General features: G+C 37.8%; 1 protein-coding gene across 4 annotated transcripts in view; it reads left to right on the plus strand.

Moving 5' to 3' along the window:
- The window catches only part of RBBP8 (RB binding protein 8, endonuclease), a 111,201-nt gene that overhangs the window by 67,248 nt on the left and 24,101 nt on the right, over positions 1 to 19,852 (plus strand). For all 4 annotated transcript variants that reach the window (XM_019815065.3, XM_019815064.3, XM_011288074.4 and 1 more), the window contains 4 exons: positions 8,484 to 8,659; positions 12,018 to 12,122; positions 16,321 to 16,418; positions 18,248 to 18,354. In XM_019815065.3, the coding sequence (XP_019670624.1) occupies positions 8,484 to 8,659; positions 12,018 to 12,122; positions 16,321 to 16,418; positions 18,248 to 18,354 (486 nt within the window). The remainder of the gene's footprint in view (positions 1 to 8,483; positions 8,660 to 12,017; positions 12,123 to 16,320; positions 16,419 to 18,247; positions 18,355 to 19,852) is intronic.

Raw genomic sequence — 19,852 nt, forward strand, 5'->3', positions numbered from 1 at the left:
GTATGACCAATAGGGCAATACTGCCCTCACCATTTTTCTGTGTCTTTTTAATTACATTAATTAATGTGGTCAAAACACGTGAATAGTCCTGGATGTTCCTTATTGGGTTTACTGCCAACTAGAACCATTAAGTCAAAGTCTTCCCTAATTGTAGACGTGTTGTTTTTGATAAACATACAGGACTTCAGAGTCATGGCTTCATATTAGGTTGTTGAAGAAAACCTAATAGGGTTTAGCCTACTCCTTCATTTTATTATTATTTTTTATTTTTTTATTAAAAAAAATTTTTTTTAATGTTTATTTATTTTTGATAGAGACAAGAGACAGAGCACGAATAGGGGAGGGGCAAAGAGAGAAGGAGACAAAGAGTCTGAAGCAGGCTCCAGGCTCTAAGCTGTCAGCACAGAGCCCGATGCAGGGCTTGAACCCACAAATTGTGAGATCATGACCTGAGCTGAAGTTGTATGCTTAACCGACTGAGCCACCCAGGTGCCCCTATTTTTTAATTTTTTAAATCTTTCCTTTTTTTTTTAAGTTTATTTATTGATTTTGAGAGAGAGAGAGAGAGAGTGTGTGTGCACATGTGAGTGGGGGAGGAGCAGAGAGGGAAAGAGAAAGAGAATCTCAAGCAGGCTCTGCACTGTCAATGCAGAGTCCATTGTAGGGCTCAAACCCACAAACCTTGAAATCATGATCTGAACCAAAATCAAGAGTTGGATGCTTAACTGACTTTTGGTTTCAGCTTAGGTCATGATCTCATGGTTTATGAGTTCAAGCCCTGCATTGGGCTCTGTGCTGACAGCACGGGGCCTGCTTGGGATCCTCTCTCTCCCAATCTCTCTGCTTCTCCTCTGCTCATGCTTGCGCACGCTCGCACGCTCTCTCTCTCTCTGTCACGTAAATAAACTTAGTTTTATTTTATTTTTATTTTTTAATTTTATTTAAATCCAGGTTAGTTAACACATAGTGTAATAATGGTTTTAGGAATAGAATTTGGTGATTCATCACTTACGTACAACACCAGTGCTCATCCCAGCAAGTGCCCTCCTTAATGCCCATTACCCATTTAGTCCATTCCCCACCCAACACCCCTCTAGCAACCCTCAGTTGCTCTCTGCATTTAAGAGTCTCTTATGACTTTCCTCTCTCTCAGTTTTTATCTTATTTTTCCTTCCCTCCCCTATGTTTGTCTATTATGTTTCTTAAATTCCACATATGAGTGAAATCATATGATACTTATTTTTCTCTGACTTACTTTGCTTAGCATAATACATTCCAGTTTCATCGACATTGTTGCAAGTGGCAAGATTTCATTCTCTTTGATTGCCAAGTAATATTCCATTATGTGTGTATGTGTGTGCACACACACACATGCACACGTACACACACACCACATCTTCCTTATCCATTTGTCAGTTGATGGACATTTGGGCTCTTTCCATAATTGGGCTATTGTTGATAATGCAGATGTAAACATTGGGGGCATATGCCCTTTCAATTCAGCATTTTTCTATCCTTTGAATAAATACCTGGTAGTGTAATTGCTGGGTCATAGGATACTCCATTGTATATATATACCACATCTTCTTTATCCATTCATCCATCGATGGACGTTTGGGCTCTTTCCATACTTTCACTATTGTTGATAGCGCTGCTATAAACATTGGGTGCATGTGCCCCTTCAAAACATCATACCTGTATGCCTTGGATAAATACCTAGTGGTGCAATTGCTGGGTCGTAGCGAAGTTCTGTTTTTAATTTTTTGAGGAACCTCCATACTGTTTTCGAGCGGCTGCACCAGTCTGCATTCCCACCAGCAGTGCAAAAGAGATCCTCTCTCTCTGCATCCTCGCCAACGTCTGTTGTTGCCTGAGTTGTTGCTGTTAGCCATTCTGACAGGTGTGAGGTGGTATCTCACTGTGGTTTTGATTTGTATTCCCTGATGACGAGTGATGGTGAGCATCTTTTCATGTGTCAGTTGGCCATCCGGATGTCTTCTTTGGAAAAGTGTCTGTTCACATCTTCTGCCCATTTCCTCACTGGATTATTTGTTTTTTGGTGTTGAGTTTGATAAGGTTTTTATAGATTTTGGATACTAACCCTTTATTTGATATGTCATTTACAAATACCTTCTCCCATTCCGTCAGTTGCCTTTTAGTTTTATTGTTTCCTTCACTGTGCAGAAGTTTATTATCTTGATGAGGTCACAGCAGTTCATTTTTTTGCTTTTGTTTCCCTTGCCTCCAGACATGTTTCCCTTGCCTCCCTTCCCTTCCCTTTCTCAGACATGTCCAGTGAGAAGTTGCTGAAGCTGAGGTCAAAGAGGTTGTTGCCTGTTTTCTCCTCTAGGATTTTTATGGTTCCCTGTCTTATATGTAGGTCTTTCATCCGTTTTGAGTTTATTTTTGTGTATGGTGTAAGAAAGTGGTCCAGGTTCATTCTTTTGCATGTCACTGTCCAGTTTTCCCAACACCATTTGCTAAACTGATTGTCTTTTTTCCATTGGATGTTCGTTCCTGCTTTGCTGAAGATTAGTTGGCCGTATATTTATGGGTCCATTTCTGGGTTCTCTATTCTGTTGCATTGATCTGTGTGTCTGTTTCTTGCCAGTACCATACTGTCTTGATGATTACAGCCTTGTAAAATAGCTTGAAGCCCAGAATTGTGATGCTTCCAGCTTTGGATTTCTTTTTCAAGATTGCTTTGGCTATTTGGAGTCTTCTCTGGTTCCATACAAGTGTTAGAATTGTTTGTTCTAGCTCTGTGAAGAATGCTGGTGGTTTTTTTTTTTATTTTATTATTATTTTTAAAATTTTACTCATTTTGAGAGAGAGAGAACAAGTGGGGAAGGGGCAGAGCGAAAAGGAGAGAGAGCAAGAATCCCAAGCAGGCTCCACACCAGCAGTTGCAGAGCCTGATGAGGAGCTGGAACTCATGAACTGTGAGATTATGACCTGAGCTGAAGTCGGGTGCCCAAATGACTGAGCCACCCAGGCGCCCCTGCTTGTGTTACTTTGATAGAGATTACATTGAATGTATAGATTGCTTTGGGTAGTATCATCATTTTAACAATATTTATTCTTCCAATGCATGAACATGGAATGTTTTTCCATTTCTTTGTGTCTTCTTCAGTTTCTTTCATAACCTTTCTATAGTTTTCAGTGTACAGATCTTTTACCTCTTTGGTTAGGTTTATTCCTAGATATTTTATGGGTTTTGGTGCAATTTTAAATGGGATAGATTCCTTGATTTCTCTTTCGGCTGCTTCATTATTAGTGTATAGAAATGCATTTGATTTCTGTCATTGGTTTTATGACATTGCTTTTTATACGTTGCTGAATTCATGTATCAGTTCTAGCAGTTTTTTGATGGAGTGTTTCAGGTATTCCACATAGAGTATCATGTCATCTGCAAAGAGTAAAAGTTTTACTTCTTCCTTGCCAATTTGGATGCCTTTTATTTCTTTTTGTTGTCTGATTGCTTCGGCTAGGACACCCAACACTATGTTCAACAACAGTGGTGAGAGTGGACATACCTGTTGTGTTCCTGATCTCAGGGGGAAAGGCTCCAAGTTTTTCCCTATTGAGGATGATATTAGTTGTGGGTCTTTCGTATATGGCTTTTATGACGTTAAGGTATGTTCTTTCTATCCCTACCTTCTTGAGGGTTTTTATCAAGAAAGGATGCTATGTTTTGTCAAATGCTTTTTCTGCATCTATTGAGAGGATCATGTGGTTCTTATCCTTTCTTTTATTAATGTGATGTATCACGTTGATAGATTTGCAGATATTGAACCAGCCCTGCAGCCCAGGAAAAAAATCCCACTTGATTATGGTGAATAATTCTTTTAATGTATTGTTGGATCCAGTTTGCTAGTATCTTGTTGAGAATTTTTGCATCCATGTTCATCACGGAAATTGGTCTGTATTTCTTTTTAGTGGGGTCTTTGTCTGGTTTTGGAATCAAGGTAATGCTGGCCTCATAGAATGAGTTTAGAAGTTTTCCTTCCATTTCTATTTTTTTTGCAATAGCTTCAAAAGAATAGGTATTATCTCTTCTTTAAATGTTTGGTAGAATTCCCCTGGGAAGCCATCCAGCCCTGGACTCTTTGTTGGGAGATTTTTGATAAACTGATTCAGTTTCTTTACTGCTTATGGGTCTGTTCAAATTTCCTATTTCTTCCTGTTTCAGTTTTGTTAGTTTATATGTTTCTAGGAATTTATCCCATTTTTTACAGATTGCCCAATTTGTTGGCATATAATGCACAAATAAACTTTTTTTTGAATCTTTAAAAAATAAATAGAAGAGCACTATTGATTAAATACTATTATTTGGGCATTGGATTATGACTTTACATATATTGCTTCCTTTTCACAGCCTTCCTACAAAAAGGAAGCAGGAGAGTACAGTACCATACTTTATAGATAAGGTACTAAGGCTCAGAAAGGTTAACTGATTTACCCAGTGTGATTTGTAAGTGTCAGACCTAGCATTTGAACCCAGGTGTACCTCACTTCAGAGACTGTATACTCTTTCTATAATTTTGTGCTAAAACAGCCTCAGAAGGTTATCTACCTGTGTAGGTGGCAGAGCCTGGATTCTCTCTTTTCTGATTCAGTTCATTGAAGTTTATAATCTCACATTTCTCCTGCTCTATTTTGTTTTGTTAGATTTGGCCCATTATTCCAACCTTTGGGGGTCTTTCATGTGTTGATTTTTTTCCTGCCATCTGTTAGGTTAGCTTTCATTCTCTGCTTTATGTCTTCTACAAATGTGAATATTCCATTAAGTACCCTGCATCGAAATCATTTAAAAAATGTTAAATAAAATCTGCCTGAGGATGGAGCCCTGAGGCGTTTCCTTCATTATCACTCTTCATGAGATGGTATCAAGAGAGTCACTGTCACATGCCTTCCTGAGAAAGCTAGATGTTCAATTAAGCAGGTCCTAAGTACAACTGGTTTAATAGCTCTACTTTTGAAAATTAGTCTTTCAATTTTTTAATGTTTATTCTTTTTTTTTTTAACATATTTTTTTTAACGTTTATTTATTTTTGAGACAGAGAGAGACAGAGCATGAATGGGGGAGGGTCAGAGAGAGAGGGAGACACAGAATCTGAAACAGGCTCCAGGCTCTGAGCTGTCAGCACAGAGCCCGACGCGGGGCTCGAACCCACGGACGGCAAGATCATGACCTGAGCCGAAGTCAGCTGCTTAACCGACTGAGCCACCCAGGCGCCCCTTTTAATGTTTATTCTTGAGAGAGAGAATGAGTGGGGAAGGGGCAGAGTGACAGGGAAACAGAGTCCGAAGCATGCTCCAGGCTGTGAGCTGTCTGCACACAGCCCAACACGGGGCTCAAACTCACAAGCCGTGAGATCATGACCTGAGCTGAAGTCGGATGCTCAACCGACTAAGCCACCCAGGCGCCCCTAAAATTAGTCTTACTTGAATTATTCATATTATAAACTTATACTACTTCCAAAAGATCCAGATATTGGACTCAATAGTTTATAGCGTACAGACCTTTTTCCTTTTTTTGAAAACCAAAATGTTTAAGTGAACTTAATGGCTATAACTATTCCATTAAGTTTAAATTATATTTTAACCCACTGTAAGTTCTTCAGAGGAAAAAAGCTGAATGTTAAAAACTTTTGTAGACTCTTTACAGAGGGAGACTCTGCACTTTTAAAGGTCTTTAGAAAAAAAGAACAACTAAAGTTGTTGTGACAGGAATTTAAGCAGGGGAGGCCAACAAATAAAACAGACAATCAAAAATTTACTCTTGGGCTGTTAGAAAAGTGAAAGAAGAAAGATGACCAGTGTATATAATTAACTAAAGCTGTGGCATGAACTTTTTAACGTTTCTCAGAAAATCTGAGTGAGATCTAATGCTTTAAAGAAGAAACTTTGTTAATATATGGAAGTTATTTGGTTTTTTTTCCCCCTTTTATGGCAAAAGAAGATAAAGCCAGCACTTGTTTACTTAGTTTGCACGTCTAATTAGATCTAGGTTTTTTGGGGTTTTGTTTTTGTTTTCCTTTTGTGATCCCAGCTACTTATAGATTGACTGTTCCAGGAAATCAGTTTCTTGTAACTCATTCATGTTCCAGGTTGAATTTTCATGACTAATAGGTGGATAGCCTCTGACGTGATTAGTTAAAGCAAGGTTGGGTAGGTTTCACACTCCATTAATTTATAAGTCTTTCTCATATGACCTTAACTTACTCTGTTTTTCCAGAATAAGACAGTTAAAAATTAGATATTAGCTCTAAAGATTTTCCTCAGTATAGAATATAGGATTACAGACCACAAGTAATACTGGTGTTACCCAGGAAATTAAGATACAAATCTGTGTTAGGAGTAATTAATCTTGTAATTTTTTTTTAATCTCTGTTGGTCATAGTTATAAGATGTTCATTACTTTTTGTTTGGAAATAGTACTACAAATTGATAATGAGTATAATAGACAGACTGGTTTTGTCACATAAAGCCTAAATGCCTGACCAACTGGTAAGAATTGGTCAATAAAGTCAGTAATGGGAAACTCAATTGAGTAAAAATTATTTACTCAATAACCACAATTCAGTCCAAACCCAGTCTTTAGGTACCATTGGTCCTGAATTGAGTTGGGCAAAAACATATGCCTGAATCAACACAAATTTATTTTTCTAATGAAATCTGGGGATCTCTCATATTCCTTCATTCAACAAATATTTACTGAGCACATACCAAGTGCCTACTCATGTTCACTTGATGTAACAATGAATCAAAGATTCTTTATCCTCTTAGAGCTTACATTCTGGCAGGTGAGCAATAGACAAGTCAATTATATACTATATTCAAAAGCCATAAATACCATGGATAAAGCAAATAGCAAAATAACAAGCAACAGGAGTACCTAAGGTATGGGAAGGAGGTTACAATTTTTTTTAAGACCCCCCCACTTTTTTTTTTTTGAGAGACACAGAAAGATAGCATGAGTGGGGGAGGGGGAGAGAGGATTCCCAAGCAGGCTCTGCACTGAGCCCAACGCAGGGCTCGTCCTGAAGAACCGTGAGATCATGAACTCCTCCTGAGCTGAAACCAAGAGTCGGAAAATTAACTGACTGAGCCACTCAGGAGTCCCAAGAGGGTACAGTTTTAAATAGCATGTTTAAGATAGGCACTGATGAGAAAGTAAAACTTCAGCAAAGACTTGAAGGAAATGAGATCACTAAGTAAGTGATGTCTAGGGATGAGCATTCCAAGCAGAAGGAAGAGCTAGAGAGAGAACTCAAGTTGGGTATGTTGAGGAACCTTGAGGAAGTGAGGGTGATTGGAGTATAGTATAAAAAGAGATCCCAGGTAATGGGGGAGGGAGACAATGAGATCATGTAGGACCTTGTGAATCATTTATAGGGCTTTGGCTTGTGTTTCCAGTGAAATGGGGAGATAAGGCAGGTTTTAATCAGGAGTGACATGATATGACTAAGTATTAATAAGACTTTTCTGACTGATGTGTTGAGAGTAGACTCTAAGGGGGCCTGGATAGAAGTAGCAGTAGAAACTCAAAGTTTGAATCCTACTTGTGATCAGTCATTCGTCTCATAGTCTGTACTAAGGATAACATATTGAATGTTTATCAGTACTGTCCTGGGAATCTGGCTGCTGGGATTTAGATCCTGCTTCTGCTCCTTACTATTTTAGTAAGTGATTTAACTTTCTCATTTGTAAAATGAGAGTACTATTGATAGCTCCTACAATTGTGATAATTAAACAGATGCACGTAGCACTTTGAACAGTACCCAACAGTATAAACCTCCATCAATAATATTATCAGTGTTAGTATTATTCATCGCCCCTTATTTGTCACTTGCCAAGTCATGTTAATTCTGCCAGTGTTTAATATTGGTCCCTTCCTTTCCATAGCTATTCTCAACATTCTAGTTCAAACCCCCAGAAACTCTTGCCTGGACCATTATAGCCACTGCCTAATTGATTCCTTGCCTCCTTTCTTTCTGTTCCAGTCAGTGTTGCAGTCTTGCTGCTACATTGTCACGTTACTTCCATGCTGTGAAACCTTCATCAGTTCTTTTCCTCTTGCTTTCTAAATTATGCACGCACTTAATCAAGGCTCTTTTTCATGTAGTTTCAGCTTGCCCTCCTCTAACACCAAGTACACAGCATTGCGTGCCTTTACTCAGATGTGTGGATCCTCAGCTCATTTTCTCTGCCATTTGAGATTCTTTTAATTTTACCTCAAGGTACCACCAACTACACTTTGTACTTCACTTCTCACAATAATATTCCCCAATTGGTACTCTAATCATTTGCGTACTTCTCTAATCTTTATATTTAGATTTGGAACATTAAACGCAAGGAATTGCATCTCTCATAGCTTTATACCTATGTTCTTTTGTAGCTCCATACTAGGTAGGGATGTTTTAGTAAATATTTGTTGAATTAATTTTTTTTTTCCATTTGCCATTACTTTCCTCTAGGAATGATCAACAGCATCAAGCACCTGATCTTGAATCTGAGGAAAGTGTTATTCCAGATTCACCAATAACAGCCTTTTCCTTTTCTGGCATTAACCGGCTACGAAGAAAGGAGAACCTCCATGTCCGATACATAGAACACACACACACTGAGCTGGAAGAGTCTGTGTGTACAAACGGTAAGGACTGGAGTTTCATTTTAGTTATCTGGTTTCATATGAAAAAGTATTCTTTTGTATGGTGAGTTTTTCTGTTATTCCATCTAGTGGAAGGAAGATAGTCATCAGTCAGGGAGCTTCTATTACAACTGTAAGTTTAACTTCCATTAGTGAAGTGACTGGGAAGGCTTTTTCTGTCTAGATTATGTACAGGCCTTCATTGCTTATCTGAATATGTAAACATCCAGCATTTTATAAATGTGGTACATGTTTTTTTTTTTCTTTTTTCCTTTTATTTAAAAAATATTCCTGGGTATATATATCTGAGTGGGATTAGAAGGAAAGGGGAAAGGAATTTAACATTAATTTTCACCTGTGTGCCAGGTAATAATACAATTTGAATGCATTATTACTAGATTTTAATTCTTATGACAAGCTTGGAAGGGAGCTGTCAACATCTTCATTTTATAATGAGGAAAGGTACACTCTTTGGAGGGGTTAAATAATTCACTCAGGATCACCTGTCAAGTAAGTAGATGAATCAGAATTCAAATAAAGATCCTCTTGGCTCTAAACTTTTGTACTTCCCATGCGTTAAGTATGGCTACTCCCACCAGTAGTTCTAACTGGCTATTTTTGTTATAATTTGTAGTGATTGATGGTGACCAAGAAATGGCTCTATAAAGTATAAACTTTATGGCTTATCAGTGGCATATTTCTAATTCCAGGCCCATTTACCATTTCTGTTAAATACTTTGGAACTACCTTTGCATGTAGCCCTGAAATTTATCATGTGATACGATGCAATGATTATTTCTTTTAATGTTGATCTGGAGTAAATGGCAAAGACTTTTATTTTTAACCCTAATTGTTTATAACAAGGAAAGCATTTGGAGGGAAGTGGTGTACGTACTTCTGGAGATGTTTTCATAATTCAAAATAAACTGTTTACCGTAGCTATGCCTTTAAAATAATAAGTAGATCTTATTCTTTGATATTGGAAAATTGACACCTTTTTTTCCCCCATTTTATATGAGCTTTCATCACCATCTAGTGGAAGACAAAAGAACTGTTAAAAATCTTACATGTAATTAGGAACTAAAGTAAAATATAAGGTCTTGGATCTAAAATGAACATTCAGGGGTGCCTGGGTGACTGAGTTGGTTAAGTGTCTAACTCTGGATTTCGGCTCAGGTCATGATTTCACGGTTCATGAGATCAAGACCCACGTCAGGTTCTGCACTGACTGCGTGGAGCTTGCTTGAGATTCACTCTGTCTGTCTGCCCCTCCTCCGCTCATGCTTGCGCGCTCTCTCTCTCTCTCTCTCTCTCTTTCTCTGAAAATAAACATTTAAGTAAATGAACATTTATTCGCCTTTTAGTCTATCAGAAAGAATCACTGTAGATAAGCATTTATAATTTAGACCATGTTTAAATCCATCTGTAAGAATACCTAGAAAAACAAATCATCACAATTTTCTTTATTACGAAAGTCTTGTTTTATATCTTGTATGATTGCTTCCGGTTTATTTCTTTATCATATGAGAACAACCTGTAACTATTTTAAAACTTAATTTGTCTTTTTTAATCTTGCTCTAATCATTTTTACTTGGGATCTGAAATTTTGGTTTTAAAATATAAGATCAGGGTGCCTGGGTGGCTCATTCAGTTGAGAATCCAGCTCTTGATTCCGGCATGGGTAGTGATCTCACACTGAGCATGGAGCTTGCTTGAGATTCTCTGTCTCTGTCTCTCCCTCTCCCTGGCTTCTGCACTCTCCCTCTCTCTTTAAATTAAAAAAACATTGTTTTATTTAAAATTTAATTTTAAACTAATTTATTTAAATAAAGTGACATCAGTCAGTAAAATTAAAATATATGTGTGTGTATATATGTGTATAAATATAACCATTTTGAGCCATGCAAATTATTTTAAAACTGATTTAATGACTAGTTGGCACCCTTGCTTATTTTTTTTTAATTTTATATTTTATTTTTTAAAATTTATATCCAAATTAGTTAGCATATAGTGAAACAATGATTTCAGGAGTAGATTCCTTAGTGCCCCTTACCCATTTAGCCCATCCTCCCTCCCACAACCCCTCCACTAACCCTCTGTTTGTTCTCCATATTTGTCTGTTTTGTCCCCCTCCCTGTTTTTTATTATTTTTGTTTCCCTTCCCTTATGTTCATCTGTTTTGTCTCTTAAAGTCCTCATATGAGTGAAGTCATACGATTTTTGTCTTTCTCTGACTAATTTCACTTAGCATAATACCCTCCAGTTCCATTCACGTAGTTGCAAATGGCAAGATTTCATTCTTTTTGATTGCTGAGTAATACTCCATTGTGTGTGTGTGTGTGTGTGTGTGTGTGTGTGTGTGTGTGTGTGTTTGTGTGTGTGTGTGTGTGTGTATACACACCACATCTTCTGTATCCATTCATCCATCGATGGACATTTAGGCTCTTTGCATACTTCGGCTATTGTTGATAGTGCTGCTATAAACATGAGGGTGCATGTGTCCCTTCGAAACAGCACACCTATGTCCTGTGGATAAATGCCTAGTAGTGCAATTGCTGGGTCGTAGGGTAGTTCTATTTTTAGTTTTTTGAGGAACCTCCATACTGTTTTGCAGAGTGGCTGCACCAGCTTGCATTCCCACACCCTTGCTTTTTTTTTTTTTTTCAAGTTTATTTATTTATTTTGAGAGAGAGAGTGGAGGAGGGACAGAGTGAGAGGGAGAGAGAAAGAGAATCTCAAGCAGACTCTGCACTGTGGGTGCAGAGCCCAATACCAGGCTCACAGTCACAAACCATGAGATTGTGACCTTAATGGAAATCAAGAGTCAGACGTTTAACCAACTGAGCCACCCAGGTGGCCCCTCACCCTTGCTTATTTTAAAGTTTATAGTGTGTTATAATATTATTTTCTAGTTATAATTAATAAGTCTATTTCCCTTTACTTTGTGCTTCTTTTGGTTTTCTTTGAATTAAATCCTTAAATATTGGAATGCTTTCTAAAAAAACATGTTTCAGGATTTCCTTCCAGAAAATAAAAGCTCTAAAAAAGATTGCAGAGGTATATGATGCAGTATTCATTTTAAATGAACCTGACTGATTTGCAACAAATACATAAGGAGAAGATGCATTAAAACATTACAACTCTAGGAAACTTAGGTCAGAAGAAGCTTATCTGTTCTAGTCCCTCTCTCTGTCCTAACTTCCAGCTTTGTTTCTTAGTGATACCAAAGGAATGAACTTTTTATTAGAATCAATAAAATAATACTTCTAATGCACTTAAGGACAGGTTTGTATTGGCTTATCAAAATAATATTTTGTATCATAATTGTTTGTTTATATGTAATTTCTTTTTTTCCCCTTAGAACTCAGAAAACTTCCAAAGTCTTCAATTCATCCACAGAATAAACCTAATGAAAGTGAAATTCTGGTGGCTGACACTTGTGATCAGAGTCAATCCCCAGTGTCTAGTAAGCATATTGAGATTTACTTCATAAGTTTAAAATTTGTGGTTACTGGTAAGGAAGAGTGGCCAGAAGTCTGAATTACACAATATTTTCCATATGATTTTGTTTGTATTGTTGGTTGTGTAGTAATCTTTTTCATATTGGAAAATAATGTCCCATTATTCATACTAATATCCGTAGTCATATTAATATCCCTAGCCATGTTAATACAGATTGCTAATAATTTTAAGTAAACAGGCTTTACTGTGGTTTATTCATTCATTCAACAAATACTTGAGTACCTACTGTATACCAGGTACTGAAGAAAACAAAGCCCTTAACTTCGTGGAGGTTGTAATCTAGCTGAGCGAGAAAGAAAATGAATACATATTAGGTAGAAGCAAGTGTTCTGAAGCTGGGTCAGAAGAGAGACTAGAAAGCCTCACTTTAAAAAGTGACGCTTGAGGAGAGATTTACGGAAGCAAAGAAGTCATATGGACATAGGGGGAAAGAGCATCCCAGGTAGAGAAGTCAGAGCTCGTAGGCCTTCAGATGAGCATGCTATTTGGTTCTTTATGAAGGATGGTAAGGAAGCCTTCATGACTAGGGCAGAACAGTGTGAGTGAAGGGGAGATTGGTTTGGGCAACTCTGTTCTTTAGAGCTGCTGTTTATTAAGAGGAAAGAGACTAGGAGTATCAGGTTCAAGAATAGAGGTGGAGAGGGGTGCCTGGGTGGCTCAGTTGGTTGAGCATCCAACTTCGGCTCAAGTCATGATCTCGCTGTCCATGAGTTCAATCCCACATCGGGCTCTGTGCTGACAGCTCGGAGCCTTGAGCCTGTTTCGGATTCTGTGTCTCCCTCTCTCTCTGCCCCTCCCCCACTCGTGCTCTGTCTCTCACTTTGTCAAAAAAAAAATAAATATTTAAAAATTAAAAAAAAGAAGAAGAAAGGTGGGGATAGGGGTGGTTAGAAATCAGAAGTTTGGTTTTGAGAATATTCTGAGATACTGGAGAGTCATTCAGGTAAGACTTTGGATGAGTAGTTAGATCTGAGTTTAGAAAGGTCTAAGATGGAGATATGAAAGGAAATTGTTAGCATGTAGGTGGATGAGATTACCAAGCAAGTGAATGTAGATAGGGAAGAGAAGAAGTTCAAGTACTAAGCTCTGGGGTGCTTCATTATGTAAGGTAGTGGTTTTCAGGGGCACCTAGGCGACTTATTCAGTTACGTGTCCAATTCTTGATCTCAGCTCAGGTCTTGATCTCAGGGTCATGAGTTTGAACCCTATGTTGGGCTCCATGCTGGGTGTGGAGCCTACTTAGAAAAAAGAAAATAAGGGGTGCCTGGATGGCTCAGTAGGTTAGGCATCCAACTCTTGATTTTGCCTCAGGTCATGATCTTGCGGTTGGTGAGATCAAGCCCTGTGTCGAGCTCTACACTGACAGTGTGGAACTTGCTTGGGATTCTCACTCTTCCTCTCTCTCTCTCTGCCCCTACTCTGCACTCGCTCACACTGTCTCTCTCTCTCTCAAATAAACATTTTTTAAAAATTTAAGTAGTGATTCTGAACTATTTTTCCCACCCCCACACTAAACTTTTAAGATGTTTTTTCCCCTAATTATTTTTCCATGAAATTTCAATACTGCAGATACACTGTATGAGTGTATGTAGGTGCTTTGTGTATAAAAAGATTATTTTGCCTTCAAATAACCATTTTTCACCTCTTCAGAGGCAATATTACAGCTGTCTAGATGGTGATTTAGAGGTTGTGAAAATGAGGAGGAACCAACCAAGTAAGTAACCAGAGAAGGAGCTGCCAGGGAGATAGAAGAACTGAGATAAAGTAGTGTCCTTTGAGCCAAGTGGAGAGAGAAAGGAGTGGTCAACTGGCAGACTGTGCTAATAGGTCAGGCAAGATGAAGACTGAAAATTCACTATTGAATTTGGTCACATGCAGATCTTCTGAGTGTTAACGTGAACTGTTAAAGTGTAATGGTATTCCTCTAGACTGTTGCATGCTCAAGAGAAGCGAGCAGAGAAAGCAGAGAGCACTTGTAAACAAGTCCTTCAAGATGTTTTGTGGTAAAGGGGAGGGGAAAATGGGACAGTAGCTAGAGAGAAAATGGGTCAAGCGAGGATGTGAGAAGATGGGATAGTACAGCATATGCAGCATATTTTTATGCTGATGGAAAGATCAAGTAAAGAGAAAGAAATGAGTCATTCTAAGGAAAGAGGAAACTGTTACTACATCTGTGAAAAGGTAAGGGGAGATGGGATCCAGATGCCAGTTGGAAGGGTTGGTCAAGGTTAATCACTTACTCATTTAGTATGAGTACAAAACTTATACTCTAAAAGCTAAGAAATCATTTCATATTAGTGTGTGTGTGAGAGGAGGACAGACTGTCTAGCAAAGGGTGCTGAGGATGTAACACTGAGTGGTAGATCCTTGCTTGTCTGCACTCTGGGGCACATTCTCCTCTGCTGCTGCCAGGATTTTGCTCCCTCCGTTGCCCTCTTAAATCTTCAGCTTCTCTGCAGGTTCATTCTTTTCAAAATATGCACATGTTATCTTCCATCTTTTAAAAATAACCCCTGTTGGGGCGGCTGGGTGGCTCAGTCGGTTAAGCATCCAACCTTGGTTTTGGCTCAGGTCATGATCTCATGGTTTTGTGAGTTTGGGCCCTGCCTTGGGCTCCGTGCTGACTGTGCAGATCCAGCTTGGGATTCTCTCTGTCCCTCTGTCTCTCTCTCTCCCTCTACCTCTTCCCCTCCCCCATTCACACTATCTCTTTCTCTTCCAAGTAAATAAATAAACTTAATTTTTTTTTAACAAATGACTATGAATAAAAATAACGCCTCTCTTAATTGTCTCCATTCTTAGCTACAGCTTCTCTTCAAAGCTGAAAAAGTAGTCTGTGTTCAGTAGCTCTTCTGTATTATCTCCCATTCCCTCTAGTTGAATCCAATAAAGTATAGATTCCACTCTTCACCTCTCCACACCCCTGTGGGAGAGAGAAATCCCTCACTGACCTGTCTGGGTTCATATCCTACTACTGTTATAGCTTTTGCATTTTGATTCCCAGCAATTAAAACACCTATAGTTCCCTAAACATGCAATTTTTTTTTAAATTTTTTTTAACGTTTATTTATTTTTGAGACAGAGAGAGACAGAGCATGAACAGGGGAGGGGCAGAGAGAAAGGGAGACACAGAATCTGAAACAGGCTCCAGGCTCCAAGCTGTCAGCACAGAGCCCGACGTGGGGCTTGAACTCACGGACCGTGAGATCATGACCGGAGCTGAAGTCGGACGCTTAACCGACCAAGCCACCCAGGCGCTCCTCTAAACATGCAATTTTGTTTGACATATCTGAACCCTTACACATACCTAGAATCCTTCTTTCTGTCCCCAGCCTGTTTGACCTATCAAGTTCCTCTTTCTTTCCAGGGTCAGGTTAGGCATCTCTTAGTGTATCTTTCCTTGATATTCCCAAGGCAGATTTAGGAATCCTTTCTTTATGTTTAAATCAACACTTATGTGCACCTTTAATGTTCCTTTAATGTGTATCACATTTTATCGCAATTCTCTTTTTTACTTTCTGTTTCACCCGTATAAGCCCTGAAGCTCCTTGAGGGCAAGAACCTTTTTTCCTTTGATCAAGTGCCTAACACATGCCTAGAACATAGTATGTACTCCATAAATACTTGTTGACTGGTTGAAACTCTGCATATATAAAGCTTTGTAAAATACTTGAACACAGGTGATTTCTGTGTTTAGCTTAAATCTTGAAAATAATGCAGAGTTGAAAATCTCTTCTACAAAGTATATTGTCATAAAAGGCACTATAAATATGGTTTTATATTCATGCTGTAACTTAGGGCACAAGAAATCCAGCACAATTATATATGATTTTTTGGGTTTGTTTTTTTTTTCTGAGTGACAATGAGAAAAATAACCTACCCATTGCATTCAGTCCATTTAGGAAAAGTAGGAAATCTTAGCTGAAAAAGTTTGGCAGATGTAGATGTTAGATACCTGCAATTTATTGCCATTTGTAGTAGATATTTTGGACTTTTTGGCACAGATGTTTTGCACAGAATTTTAAAATTATTCAGTGCTATCTTGTAAAGTGGTTCTTTGAGCCTCTTTCCTTTTTTGTATTTTTCAATACATGTCATTTCTACAGTTGTATAATTGGGTTGTTTTTTTTTCCCTAACTTAGAAACACATGGAACAAACCATTGTCCTACTGATAAGTCATCTTTTAATTTGGCTACAGTTGTTGCTGAAACACTTGGACTTAGTGTTCAAGAAGAATCTGTAAGTAATTGTTTAGTTTGGTGAAAATATGAATTAATTGCTGTCCTTTAGTGTTGGTGTTTAGAGTATTAAGCAAAAGAAAAAGTATTTTATCCCAGGGTCATCAGATAAAGACCTAGAACAAAATTGATGTGGTTAGAAAGGCCTATTTATGGTCTCTACTTCAGCAGTCCCAGAAATCTGGAGTCTTTAGAATTCTTGGCATATAGGTTGTGGGTTGAGTCAAAATTTTAGGGAAGTGATGATGGCATAGAGGGTTTGGCCAACCCTTTCCTGTTTACTCTATCCTACCTACCCCTATCCTGTTCCATCTAACTGAAGACTTAAACCTTAAGGTTGGTTTCAGAATTTATTGGAATTTTTCAATATCCTTTAAATTAGGGTTTGATTTGGAAAACAGGCTGAATTCTTCGGATTCATCTGATTCTATGCCACCTGATTCTTAGGGATTGGGTCAGAAATTGATCCCATGAATTAATTTTTGTTGTTTTAGTACTTCTTTATATCAGACACATTCACTTTGTTTCTTAATTGGTCCCTAAAAATAGAAAACTTAAAATTGCAGAATTTCAAGTTTTATTTATTTTTTATTTTGATACCACTTTAAAATACTATTCCTTTGCTTTAGTCAGTAAATGTATATGTGCTCCTACAAAATTGTCTTGCTGTTAAAGTTTTAAAAATTGAATTGAGGGGCACCTGGGTGGCTCAGTCAGTTGAGCATCTGACTTCAGCTCAGGTCATGATTTCACAGTTCGTGAGTTCAAGCCCCACATCAGACTCTGGGCTGACAGCTCAGAGCCTGGAGCCTGCTTTAGATTCTGTGTCTTCCTCCCTCTCTGCCTCTCCCTGCTGGCACTCTTTCTCTCTTAAAAATAAATAAACATTAAAAAATAAAATAAATAAAAATTGAGTTGATTTTTCATTATGTTTAGATTTTTTTTCTAAGTTTTAAATCCCTCTTCAAGTGGTAATGGGTAATTTTTAACCTTTGAGCTTTAAATGTGTTTTAATGGTTTCTAATTCTTCCTACCCATAAATCTGACAAATAAGTAGTTTCAGCACCAGATAAATTAAGGGAGCTGATCTCTAAAGACATGTTTCTTGAGGTATGATCCACAGGCCAATAGCATCTGTATCACCTTAAAGTTTTATTAGATATAGAGAATCTCAGACCCCACCCAAGACCTAACTGCAAGCGAACTTGGTTTTAACAAGATCCCGAGTTGACTTGAATACATGTTAAAGTTTGAGAAGCACTGCTCTCTGAAGGAGTCTTTTAAATTCATCTTCTGTCAGTGTAAATAATTATCTTTATTCCTTTCCCCCCATCTAAATAACGTTTTTTGGAAGTGTATGGAGTTTTACATATGAGTAATAGAATGTGCTTATGTAAAATATTGGGGCTTTTCTCTCTCTAAACTTAAAAGTGCTTATTTTTTTTATTGTGGTGAAATGTGCATAACAATTCAGTGGCATTTAGTACTACACAGTATTACACAGTATTACTACACACTACCACATCTCTGGTTCCAAAAAATTCTCATCTTCCCCAAAATAAACCCTTTACCTGTTAAACATTCAGTCCTCATTCCCAACTACCCACAACCCCTGGCAACCACCAGGCTGCTTTTTGTCCTTATGGATTTAGCTATTCTGGATAATTCATGTGAATGGAATTTTGCATTATGTGGGTTTTGAGTCTGGCTTCTTTCACTTAGCCTGGTTTTGAAGTTCATCCAAATGGCAGAATGTATCAACATTTCATTCCTTTTTAAGAATGAATAATCTTCCATTGTATTTATATACTTTATATTTTACTTTTGAAGGAATCTCAGGGTCCCACAAGCCCTCTTGGTGATGAACTCTATCATTGTCTAGATCACAAGAAACAACCTTTTGAGGAATCTGTAAGAAACAATGAAGATACTTTAAGGTAATTTGGGGCACTTTAATAAGAATTTGCAGACTATTGGTGAGATCTCCTTACAGTTGAGTTCCATATAATTAATGATTTCTCTCTGTCAGCATATTGTATTAATTTTTATTTTAAAAATATTTTTCCCCAGTTCATGGTCAATTGAGGGCTTTTTGCATTACTATAGAGAGAAGAATATTATTTTGGGGGTCTTTTTATACTTCTATCAAGCAGTAGTTCAGAGTCCAGCCTTGTTACTCTGCCTCTATAAAGACCCAGTCATCCCTTCTGTGTTTGTATTTCCAAAAAAATGTTATAAATGGATGTTATATAAAATGCATTTATAAACTTAGGTGAATTTTCAAGATTGTGTTGTGTCTCATATTTACTAATTTCAGAACATCCACTAACTTATCTTATCTATATTTGTGTAGTATTTTGCTTTTTTAAAAGTGCTTTCAGCAGTGGGGCACAGGGGCTGCATAGGTCAGTTGGTTGAGCATCGGACTCTTGATTTAGGCTCAGGTCATGATCTCATGGTTCGTGAGTTCAAGCCCCTCATCTGGCTCCATGCTGACAGTGTGGAGCCTGCTTGAGATCCTCTCTCTCCCCCACTCTCTCTCTGCCCCTTCCTCTCATTCTCTCTCTCTCTCATTTATTTATTTTTGAGAGAGTGAGGAAGAGAGAGCAAGCGGGTAAAGAGAGAGGGAGAGAGAAAGAATCCTAAGCAGGCTCCACACTATCAGCACCAAGCCTGATGGAGGGCTTGAACCCCCAAACCACAAGGTAATGAGCTGAAATCGAGTTGGATGCTTAACTGACTAAGCCACTCAGGCACGCCTAAATAAATAAAGAGAGAGAGAGAAAGAAGAAAGAAAGAAAGACAACTTTAAAAAAAGGTGCTTTCGGTTTTAGATACATATATCACATTTAATTTGTCACATTAATTTAGATACATATATCACATCTAATTTGTCTCATGAAAGTAGGTTTTTGATTACTCCCATTTTTAGTCAACAAAAACACAGCTCCCCAGAGGTTAAACGTCTTATTTAATACTACATAGCTGTTAATAACTAGAGCCAGAGCTCTTACCCATGCCACATCTTCTAACTGAAACCTAATACTCTTTCTACTACCATAACTGTCTCCTCTGCTAGAAGCAGGCTGGGTCTTAAGTTGTGTTCAATTCTGTAGTATAAGATTTTTATTTTTTGAAGTTACTTATTATAAGATTTCATAACAACAAAAGAATTTAGGTCCCCAGTGAATTTATTAAGCTATGATTTTCGTATATAGTGAAATTGCTTAAATTACTAGGAAAAATATTTATGGACAGGAATATCAAGGTATTGAGATAAATTTACTGTATCGTTTTCCTCAGCTTTTTGTCAGTCAAATGAAGAGAAGCTGACAACTCTACCCTATTTCAAATGTTGGTTAATTATTTGAGTCTAATACATGGCTAAGACCTCACTACTAATATTCTGTATTAGTGTAAGTTTTCTCATATGCC

This window comes from Felis catus, chromosome D3 (genome assembly GCF_018350175.1).
Source record: "Felis catus isolate Fca126 chromosome D3, F.catus_Fca126_mat1.0, whole genome shotgun sequence".
Taxonomy (NCBI): Eukaryota; Metazoa; Chordata; class Mammalia; order Carnivora; family Felidae; genus Felis; species Felis catus.